This window comes from Haliotis rufescens, unplaced genomic scaffold (genome assembly GCF_023055435.1).
Source record: "Haliotis rufescens isolate VD_foot unplaced genomic scaffold, xgHalRufe1.0.p SCAF_18, whole genome shotgun sequence".
In the NCBI taxonomy this organism is placed as follows: Eukaryota; Metazoa; Mollusca; class Gastropoda; order Lepetellida; family Haliotidae; genus Haliotis; species Haliotis rufescens.
In genome coordinates, this window is record NW_025963868.1 from 11,661,299 (window position 1) to 11,673,689 (window position 12,391).

Below are 12,391 nucleotides of genomic sequence, written 5' to 3' on the forward strand. Positions count from 1 at the left end.
TTGCCTTCGCTACCATACTGACCTACACCAGAGTACATGCCTACACCATTACACCACTACATGTCTGTGATGTAATCGATAAATCAGTTAGACAAACTTCCTACATCACGTGAAATGGTCGAATCACAGACTAGCTGACGCATTGATAGAAAGCACTTGTTGTACACACATTGCTACGCGGAAGCTGTCAAAATAACGTGTTCCGATGAATGCTATCGCAGTAACTGAATAAGGTCACATGTACATTATCGCTATCTACAAATGTGTATACAAATATACAATGAATTGTGTCTCGGTACTTCAAGTAGAACTGATTTGGGAAATCAAAGGCAGTTAATTCGTGCTGTTTAATGCACATTCAGTATTGGGGGGCACGGGTGGCCCAGTCGTCAAAGGCGCCGCGATTCGCTGTGCAGAATTGTGGCCCTTGGGCACGCCAGAAACCTATGATTGTGGGTTCGAATCCCGGTTCGAACCGATTATGTTTCTAGGTTTGTCAGCAATACCCGTGCTCGTGGGTTTCACCGAAGTGGTAAACGTCTGAGACCTGCATTACTTCGGGCTTTCCTTCTACGTTAAGCTGACACGCCGTGATATAACTGGAATACTGTTAATAGCGGCCTTAAACCCAACTCACTCACTCACATTCAGTATTATTCGTGTTTTTTCGCGGCGGCCTCTGAAACGCGTTGAGAGGCTGATGTTTTGAGTCCCACGCCATCGGGTACGATGACACGCAATCGGCTGAGTCACGGAGACTGACTACCGGCACCAATCACTTCTTACCACCTATGCATGTCGTAAGAAGCGACACAATGTATCGGTCGGGGAGGCTCGGTGGCTTGGTTGATTGACACCCTGGAGGTGTGACACGTCGCAAGTAGAATCAATTACTGGATTGTCTAGTGCTGACACAATTGTTTACAAGCCACAGCGATATAGTTAAAGTATTGCTCACTGAGGCGTGAAGCACCAGATCATGTGAGTAAGTGAATATTGTTTTACGCCGCTTTTTGCAATATTCCAGCAACATCACGGCGGGGACACGAGCGCTTTACACATTCTTCCCGTGAAGGGAATCGAACCCGTGTTCGGGACGAGCGAACGCTTTAACCTTTAGGCTACTCCTCCGCCCCTTCCACACCAAGATACATACATACCATCTAGTGATGGCGTAAATGCAGCTCACTCACTCTCTCAAGAACATCCAGGGGGTGATGTAAGTGTCCATGATACCCATCTGGGTCGTCTTAATGGTGCTGGGGATGTTTTACTGACAGGTTATAAAACAACACGATTCTTATCGTCGCCAGCTTAGACCTCATGTGACGTACATGCATACATTTACTGATTCACCGATTGTGTCATTCCTAATGTCCAGGGTAGATCAGAGCCCAACACCACAATAAGGGACACCTGTTATGCAGTGCGTTACCTGGTTGAGTGGATCATGGATCATGTTATTAACAACTGATCTGTCGGACTAATATTTGAACGTTGGCATTATTGCCTTCTGTATCATGAAACAATCGGTCACATATTGTTTAGTTTGTCTTCTCAGTCACGTTAGCCCGACTATGCTTAATGGATATGCAGTTGATACAATCAATACGGTAACAGGAGAGAATCCGTTCGCAAAGAGACAATTGTTTAGGTACATTATATTTTTTTGAATATCCGTTTGTCTCTATGGAACCCTGGGGCAGCAATGTTATTCATATACATACACGTGATGCAAGTGTTATTCGTTGACACGTAGAACCCAGGAGACGTATAAGTTGAACGATGGACATTTTACATCATATACCAAATCATGTCTGTCCGTTTGTTGTTTAACACCACACTCAGCAATATTCCAGCTATATGACGGCGGTCTGTAAATACAAGCCCCACATGTGCAAGTATTACTGAAAAGTGTTCCCCTATGGTTGCTATGATAGAACAAAAGTATTCCCCTTGCATCCAAGTCCGCCCGTATCACGGAGGAGAATTCAGTATAAATTTACTCTTAGAGAAATGGAATTAAAAAATACCAGATACATTAGCTTTTGATTGATGAAGGAAACTGGCAAAAGAGAAGTAAAAGCTTTATTTTGAATAAAGAAACAGTTACATAAAGTTACATTCAATAGCCCTTACGAAGCTAGAAATAACAGATCAAACACTCATGTCCATTTACCTTCCATGAATTATGTGGCTATCATATCGTTATTTGGCTAGTGTAGCTCTATCAGGCGATCATAGCTTTATTTTGCTTGGGCAGTTTCAATAGTTTGTTATAACGAACTTATTGTAGCCTGCGTCGCATACATATCAAACATATCGGCAGGTTACCCGAGGCTGCTTTGTGAGAACTGCCACTGTCAAGATCCGACAGTAAAACTTAAATTAACAAGTATCAATACCACCAAACTTTACGCGCGACTATCTGAACATAGTTTCTGCAAAATTTCATTGCATGTAATTATTTCTTGGCAAACCAAATATATGTTATAATTATACGGCAAGTGTACTGTGGCAGGTCAGTTGCATTCTGCTCTTAATAATTTGTGAACACGCCTACTATCAAACTCTGAATAGCGACCCGTTCCATTCTATCCACAATAACGGGTAGGTATTCATCGTTATCTAAATAAAAGCGACAAAACTTTTCCATGGTCATAAAAAAACAAAAAAACTTGATTCCTACTCTATCTAAACCAGGAAATAAAAGTTCCCTTAGAGTGGTTGGTGACTGCACAGCCACGTTGTATGCGGCTCGGTGTAGGGCATGGTGTGTAGTGACTGGTTTTACAGTATTTTAGCAGCCTTCAAGGGACATTCACGAGAGTGTATTCGATGTGCCGGTAACATGGGATTTCTCACATACCTGACTACTCTGTTGTGGATAGGACGGATTGTTGACACACGTAGGTTTCCCTTTGTCATTATACAAAGTATTGAATTATCTATGTACATATATATATTGTGCAATGGTGTATAAAGTGTAAATAGCAATCACAGTATTTAAAAGTACTCCCTCACCACGTTTCTTTGTGTACGCTGATGGAATTCCAACATGACTGGTGTTGAAGAAAGACAAAGTACGAAAATCTCTACCTGTTTGCCTGATTTATTCTAATGTATGTTGGAATGTTGCAGGTGGTTTCCCTCTAGAACTCACTCAGTTCCAGTCAGGCGATGATGTCACCTTAGTCTGCACCGCAACTAACACCACTATCAAGATTGAGTTTACACAATGGTACATGGATGACGTACGAGTTCTCATGTCAGTGTCTGCAGGGAATGTATGTCTAAAACACCCACCTACCAGCACAGGCGATACTTATGCATATCGTTACGACCTATACATATCAACGGATGTCAGTGTAAGCTGTGGTTACCTCCAACACAACATGACACTAACTACAACTCAATACCTCCATGCTGGGACTGTGTGGCGGTGTGAGGATCAACGCAAGAGAGTCAGTAACAACCTTACTTCAGGTATGATCTATCTGTTTCATTTCGTGCGCATATATTCTTTTATTTACATTTACATGTCCTTGTAATCTCACGCATCATGTTGTGACACACTGTACATGTATCAATGCAGATATACCTCAGTCGGTATGCATGATCAATAACTATATTTACAACACGGACACCCAAAGATACATTAATACTTTTAGAAGTGATGTGAAATGGGATTTAACGTCCCTTGCATGTTTATTGCACTTACACAGCGACATGCATATGTGTGTGTGTGTGTGTGTGTGTGTGTGTGTGTGTGTGTGTGTGTGTGTGTGTGTGTGTGTGTGTGTGTGTGTGTGTGTGTGTGTGTGTGTGTGTGCGTGCGCGTGCGTATGTGGGTGTGTGCTTGCAAATATACTAGCCCAGACTAATGCAGGTTTCATAGTGCTAGCCCACAAAGATATCATGCACTACTTTAACATGATTACCCCACTCAGACACATTACGCTCGGAAGCGACAAGTCCTTGTTGTATTCCCTTGACTCAGTGCACCGGGCAGGGCAACAACAAGTACCATCTTTTCACATTTTTTAGAATTACACGGCCGGAGATCGAACATCCAACCATTAGACCACATTGTTATTGTGTGTTAGATATTGAGCCAGTAAATGTCATAATTAACTTATATTATTTGTGTCTGCAGACATTCTAGGGACTGCGTATGAGTCAACTCCACCACTGACTGCATCAGCAACAACGATCGCCACAGACAGAGCTATTCATGGTAGTTGTGCACCAACTAACTAAACTAACGTTTGCATACAGTGTATATCATATTTAGAGAGACTTTGTATTAACACCAGTTATCATATTTAAACTTATGCCGACATAAGTCATGTACTTGTATACTTATTAAGCTAAAGGTTTGGCAGTACAATGTATATTAGTTTTAGGAAAAGTCTGGAACATATATAATACAACTATGATTACCCATAGGGTTAGAAAAGACCGAGTTCATGAAAAATGCATGTGTACTAGTGCAAAAGACATTGTTTCCGTCCTTCTGATGGCATTGTTGAAGTCATTTAATCCTTTTGATGCTGAAGGTCGGAATAGCGTCACACTGGAAAAGACGCCATAGATGAAGTTTGTTCAGGCCACTCGACATTTGTGGTTTTCTGAAACTGCGATCCTGCTCAGTGCAGTTTTCTAAACGGGAGATCAAAAGAATTAGGAAGTAATACATCAGTATGACAACTTTTACAGACACATGATCTAGGACATAATATCAATATGCATTGAGCCTCGTTTATTTGAGTGAGTGAGTGAGTGACTATTGTTTTACGTCGCTTTTAGCAATGTTGCAGCAATATCACGGTTGGGGACACCAGAAATGGGTTTCACACATTTTATCCAAGTGAGAAATCGAACCCTGTTCTTTGGCGTGACGAGCGACCGCTTTAACCACTAAGCTACCCCACCGGCCCAGCATTTATTCAAAGAAACATCATGGTGATATATTTTAGTATGTTATGGCTCTTGATATTGCAGAATTTATAACAGGTCAACCCTGCTGTATGGAAGTATGTAATATTACACTATACAAGACCTACACAAATATATCACTGCTAAATAATAAATCATGGAACAGACACCCATTACTAACGAGTAAGGTGTAAAGCCCATTAGTTTCGCTGCTTATCAATGTGTTTGTTAATATTATATTATTCAATACTTATACTAACAACCTCTATGCACAGTACAACTCATACATTTGCCAGAGACGGTATATCAGCCCAGTATTTGTTTTCTTATTTTTCTTTTTCAAGTTGTTAATAACGCCATAATCATCATTGTTATGGCGGGAGGTGGCGTCGTGATCCTCATCATAAGTGTTCTCTGTGTATGTTTTTTGAGGAGGAGGCGAAAAGAAATTGGAAAAGCTACACAAGGTGAACTCATTCTAAAATTGACTCAATATGATTTTTTTATATTTATTTATAGTTACTTCGATTGGCAGTTCCTATTGTTGTCCTTTGCTCGATAATAATTTTCTCATGTTTTAATTATAGTGCGTGAGTGAGTTGGGTACAATGCAGCTTTGCACAGTATTCCAGTTGTATTAATGCGAGGCGGTATTCGTAGGTTTTTTTGCGTCCCATGAGAAGCAACATTGTACAACGAATTGCGGCGCCCTAGATGACAGGACCGCACGTCGAGTTTTACCAAAAAGAAATACCTTTTGTTTCCAATTCATAAGCCGATATTGCATACAGCCGGAGCTGACTGTAACGCCATTTATACGATCAGTGCTGATTGGATGTGAATTTATTGTTTTATAATCGAGCAACAACGTAGTATTTTGTTCCGCTGCTAACAGTAGTTTCTATTGAGTATATCTAACATATATCTCAATACAAACGAAAAAAAACCGATTGATGTCTTGTGGCCTTGTATCACAGATCAAATGTATTGATGCAGCTTGCACCCGTGTGTGTAATGTAAAATATGCCTTATGTCACCAATGCTTGATTCTTAAGTTCTAAATTGTATTTGTGTTTGTGCAGATGTATCACTGGCTGATGTTGACACACCTCAGTACGACACTTTGGCTCACAATGGCAATACAGATCCCTGTTACTCAGAGATCAAGAAAGAAACTTCCAGACAGTCCAACATACACACAAACGATGTTTACTACAACACCGTATCCAAAAATGCTGACTACGAAAACCCACCCATGAGAACATAGTAGTGTCAATCCACAGTGTTTAGACAAGCAAGTTCGTTTGTGGCATTTTCTGCCAGTATATTTGACTACAGGCATAATGACATCACGTCGTTTGTTTTTTGGGCATGGACACCATTATTTTCGAAAGAAATCTCTTCAATATCGTCGCTAAGCAAAAGTATTTGTGGGTATAACAACAAACAAATGCTTACTTTTTTTACAGTGTGAGTGACAGGTACTGCTGGTAAAGGCTGGACTTGTATACCTTTTCGCGAACACCCGGAGTTGTCGCTGAATTTCAGTTATCCATCCATACCTGTGTCATCAGTACTTTTGGGTTTGCACCAAAGGACTTTGTTTCGGCAGATGATCGAGACTGATTATTTGGTGTTGACGTTTTAAAATTTCTCAAAAAACATTCTCCTCTCCATTAGTGTCTGCATAGAGCATACACATGTCCTATGCATTTTAACTGGGATTTACTATCACTTGCATTGTATATTACGTGTAAGTATCACCTCTAACATATTTGTAAGTTCTCCCTTTGAAATCCTTTGTTACACAAACGTTACCCACGTTATATGTTATGTACATGTGAATGCCTCTTATCAGGAGTGAATGACTGAATATCCTGAAAGAGCATTATTTAATAAACGTATCAAGTCTCTGCAATAGGCTTGTGTGCACTGGTTTGGAATTGTTGGAGTTTCTATTCAATTCCTAATGTTCTCTTTCGTTGATAATAAAGGCTTACAAAGTTCACAGCTTAATGTCTTTGTTTGCAATTAACTCGTTATTAGAACATTTACTATCAAACATTGCAATATAATATAACTAGATAACCATTTTCACCACCACATTATATATACTTACGATCTGGAAAAACACACGGTCAAGTTTTAATTATTCTTTGTTTATGTATGGAGTTTAACATCGCTTTCAAGATTACATCCCGGATTTAGCTGACGTGTGTGGCTGTTAGTTCTTGTCAGAACATATGTTGCAGTTATAGTGCCAGAGCAACCGAGATATCGTGCCACTGTTTTCGGTAACTATACGCCGAGCAGGATCACAACAAGTACACTGTTAGAGCCCAACCCTGACTATAAATAGCCCGCAAGGTGGCGGTTTTAGTTTCGAACAATGACTGACAAGGTGAACACAACCGAGTGTCGAGATAAGCTTTTTGTAAACCAAACGGTAACAAAATCACCATTGACCGTCAAACTTGAATGGCAAACATTGGGTACGACAAATGGCTCCATATCTATATACAAGTCAATACATTTTCTATAGTTTTATCATTAAAAAATCGAATCGGTCGTGTTTGGCGTCTGCATCAAGTACAGTGGGCGGAGCTTATCAAGGGTTGTGGTTTAAATAGCAAAGCACATGGTCACATTCGATGCATTTGTGGTCAAAGTGTCTTATTGTTGTATATATATTTACGGCAGAACAGCAGTTTCTGTTAATGTAACAATAACGATACATAACTACGAAATTCACGTTAGTTACATAAGTATTAGCGACAAGATTCTTTCAGTTCAGTCCGTTAATTACAGTTACATGTTATAGACAGATCTATACCACACTATAATCATATTATATCTATGAAACTTAAACTATTACACATATTCTTCAACTAGTTTTAGGAAGAGGCCTAATTTGAAGCACCTGAAGCGGCGCCAATATTTCTCCGCTCGACTACAGTATATGAATATGTCACGTGTATCAACATAATGCACATAAGCAACTGATAAATAAGTAACGAAATATACTTGATACTTTGACCTACATTAGGCCTGTCTAGATAACATTCTACTGACGATAAACCAAAACTCTAATGCATATATTCTAAGACAACTTTAACGATGGATTTCCTTTTCTTTCACAACATTTTCACACACAAAACTTAGTTTGATCATTTGATCCACATATGTCACATGTACTTTTTGTTCGGTGGATTTGGATACATTTCGCGCACAAGTTTTAAATTACAATCTGGAATCACTTCCCATTATGTCCACTAATTCATTCATCTGCTGCTACGTTTAATATCCGTTTCTTCAAGTCCGAGTATCTAGGATATATCCAAACACTTAGTCTATTTAGCTCATTCCGTGTGTATTTGTAGTACTGTTTTCGAATCGACAATTTACTGCAACATGGTGGCCACACCATTCCCTCACTGCGATTGCCCGTGCTGTGTCAAAAGCAATGTGAACAGACATATTCGCCTTCATCTGGTTCCACAATGAAATCTGTCTGTGACACTGATTCACTAATCCCAAGACTCGGAACTGAATTTGTCAAAGTTACTGTTGCACTTGCAAAGTCACCAATGTCATAATCGAAATGACCAAGGCTCCCCTGATAATCTCGAACAATTCTGCGTCAAATTAAGCGTCACATGTAACTGTTTTGTTGCTCATATTGAAGACAAGCGAACTTGCAAAGTTCTTGGAAGTTGTAAGCATCAATCCAACTTGTATGCGCTCAGGGGGCGTGGTTGCTTGGAAATCGCTTGCTCAGAATAGGGCAAACAAAAAGTTTTCGATAGTAATTAGAAGGAATCCGCAGTGCAATCCAAAGAGGCTGTGTACATGGTGTTTTTAAATAAAAGTATTCACGAACACATTTTTTATCCTAAAAATGGAAATTAATTTAAAACTTCATCCCGTGGTCATAACTATTATCACGTGGGTGGATATTTCTGCGGAATCTTGTGATGACGCCGTGTTTATTACATTGTTGAAATCAATTGACCAGGAACATTGTCGAGGCATTGACATTATGACAGATGCTCATCATGGATGGAGAGAAAAAAATGCATCTCAGAACAACATTGTTGCTTTGAGCTTCGAAACAAAATATGTGTTTATTCCGAAGTAGTTACAAGAGAGGAAGATTCGTGTAGCCAGCGACCTGAATAATCTTCATGAAAATAATGTTGAAATCCAAGGACACGCAAATGGCAGAATTAGTGTGAACATGTATGTATCTGAACATCGTTTCGAAGTATGTGATGCTGTCCGAGTTCTTAATCTCGATTCCGACGTGAAATAAAATAAAGGTTTCATGTCTCAATTTATCCTGCGGCTGTGGAAAATGTGCACCGATCTAGTTAAATAAATACTACTAGATCTACCATTGAACCGTCATAAAAAAAACTTTATCTTTCTTAAGTTGTTTATTTCAAAATCGCTTCCGAAGCAAAGCGAATCAATCTACATCATAAAATAATTTATCGACTAGATTCTAGTACCAGTAAGTGTAGCACCAATTAACTTTTTCTAAATGTCATAAAATAACTTACACAAATATTGAAAGACATTTTTTTTATAAAAAATATTATTTTTTTTGTCAGCCCGCTCTCTGGTTAGTTGAGGTTTGAGAGGAGAAACTCATACACAACATATGGATAGCCTTATGCAAATGACAATTGCGCTGCCAATCAACAGGGAATCTGGGTCACGGGGACCCGCAAAGTTTCACGGATAGAGTGATTTCGCCATGAGGAGCCCTCGGTCAAGTGTGACTTTGCCAAAACACATTGCTACTGGGCAATGAAAACATGTGATGGAAACGACAAATAACTACTTTCATCACTTGAACATATTTTGTACCATTACCAGGGATTTTCCCGATCGTTGCCATCCTGATTCCAGATGAAGCCAAGACGAACACAACGAAAAAAACACTGTTGGAATCACAGATTACCGTGTGTATTGTGTGAAATGCTATTCATAAACTGCAAATATGCCGTACACCACAGGATTACATTTGGTGCCGTGATACATAATATGGTGTTTTGTTCAACAAAACTACTCTTATTCATCACGACAAACGTATTTCGTTCTCGTCCAGAGAATAGCGCAGGACTAAGTTTTGTGTTGGACTGGAATAAAAACATAAATCGTGGACATTCCACAGCATCATTTTATGAAGATTTGAAGACGACATAGCAGGTAGGTTTTGAAACCAAACGTTACGCGTTTGTTGAAAAGTGTTGGAATCGTTTGATGGATATTTATTTCCATTAAAACTTATATCTTGGTTGTGAAACGGCCCACTTGGGTGGGTGTTTACATGACGTTACCCGTTTACTCGTTAACCAATGAAGTTTGTATGTTAGCATGACGTCATATTGACCTGTCAGATCACTCATAAAAGTTCCGCCCACTCAGAGTGCGGTAGTTTCTACAGCAAATGCCCGTTTAACGTCTTTTGGTATCACACGGCCAGGCCCTGTCCATACTTCTTATTCTGAAGCCAATGATTTATTACCATGTTGTGTGTCACAGTACTATTATTACTATTAGCTGATTGTTGTCTGTTTATCGCAGATCTCGGCAAACTGCCATGAGGAAATCTGGTTAATTAATCCCGAATGTGTCAGATCTGTTTGCACAATCTGAACGTAATTTCAAGCTCAACACAATTATTTTTTTTCTCTCTGTGATGTGACCATATTTCAACAAGTATATTTTATATGATGTTAAGTTTTATCTGAGTGCATTATATGCAAGAGCAAATGTACTCATTCCCGAGTCGGATTTAGTTTTTGCAAACACCAACACATCGGAACGTAATTTTGTCCTTGACATCCAAATATGCAAATATGAGTGGTATGTATTTATCAATGCCTAAATCGAAAAAAACAGCTAAAAGCGAGTGGATGCTGATTGTTGGACTGTTTCCTCCGTTATAAGGATGTAATGCACATATAGTGGAGCACTCATGTTTGCTTACGAAGAATGCTTCATGTTGCACAGTGTGTTTAAAATGTGTTGTGACTTACGTCGGGTTATTTCAACAAAACCTTAAAAAATGTTGATGAGAGGATGTTTGATTTAGGAGAAACATGGACATCGGGATTCGCCTGATTACTCTGCTGTGCATAGGATGGATTGCGTACACACATAACAGTAGGTTTGAATATTAAATAATGCGAAAGGTTGAACCATTTGGATTTCATTGATGTAATTTAATAGTGATTGTAGCAGTTTATATCCGTTATATTTCGTATTTGCATGTTACAGCTGGGTCGGCATTGTAAGTACACGAAGAACGACAAAGAATGTCACTGCATGTTTGTGTTCTGATTGCTTCTCATGCTGGTTGTATGTTGGAATGTTGCAGGTGGTTTCCCTCTGGAACTCACTCAGTTCAAGTCAGGCGATGATGTCACTTTAGTCTGCACCGATGCTAACACAACTTTCAACATAGAGTTTACAAAATGGTACATGGATGACGTACGAGTTCTCACGTCAGTGTTTGCAGGGAATGTCTGTCAAAAACACCCACCCAACAGCCCAGGCGATACTCATGCATATCGTTACGACCTATACACTTCAACGGATGTCAGTGTAAGCTGTGGTAACACCCAACACAACATGACACTAACGACAACTCACTACCTCCACGATGGGACTGTGTGGCGGTGTGAGGATCAACGCAATAGAGTCAGTAACAACCTTACTTCAGGTATGATCTTTTTTTGGCCATGAGCTCACATTCCTTTACTTACATCTACGTGTTCTTTTGATCTCACACATCGTGTCAGATAGACGCTCCAACCATCTGACCACAGAGGCGATAAAATAAAATTTATTCTTCTAGAGCGTCGATATTGAGCTGGTAAATGCCACAATTAATTTATATTATTTATGTATGCAGATATTCAAGGTACTCTAGGTAGTTTTGTATATTACATTTAGAGAAACAATGAGACCTGTTATGCCATTCACATTAATGCTGGTAAAATCATCTTAACAATCGTAGGTCAGATACAATATCAGATAGTTTTAATAATCCTCTGTATATTATAGTTTGTACTTTTATATGTAAAATGTTCGAACGTCGTTTCACAATCACACTGAGCATAACTGATGTTGGCTCATCTAAAAGATTTTTCAAACAATAGTATTGTGTAATTCTATGTCCTCTATGATGGGCTAGCAAATTTCATAATTATTTGTTTTTATTATTTGTGTCGGCAGGCTTTGCAGTGACTACCAATAACACAAGATCACAACTGACTGATTCAGCAACAACGTTGGCAAAACTTACAACTATCAAGATAACTACTCCCCTGAGCAACGAAAATCAAGGTAGTTATGTATTAGTCGTCAAAATTACCTTTGGCTACGATGTGTACGATATTTAGAAACAGTCAGGAATGTATAACACAACCGTATACGGACC

At 39.2% G+C, this 12,391-nt stretch overlaps 1 protein-coding gene across 1 annotated transcript; it reads left to right on the forward strand.

The window, feature by feature from the left end:
- Positions 1-2,754: 2,754 nt before the first annotated feature.
- LOC125381481 lies at positions 2,755-6,884 on the forward strand. Its single transcript, XM_048398050.1, has 4 exons — positions 2,755-2,909; positions 3,142-3,486; positions 4,157-5,405; positions 6,021-6,884. The coding sequence occupies exons 1-3, from the start codon at positions 2,771-2,773 to the stop codon at positions 4,258-4,260; spliced, it is 588 nt and encodes a 195-aa protein (XP_048254007.1). The 5' UTR covers positions 2,755-2,770; the 3' UTR covers positions 4,261-5,405; positions 6,021-6,884.
- Positions 6,885-12,391: the final 5,507 nt, after the last annotated feature.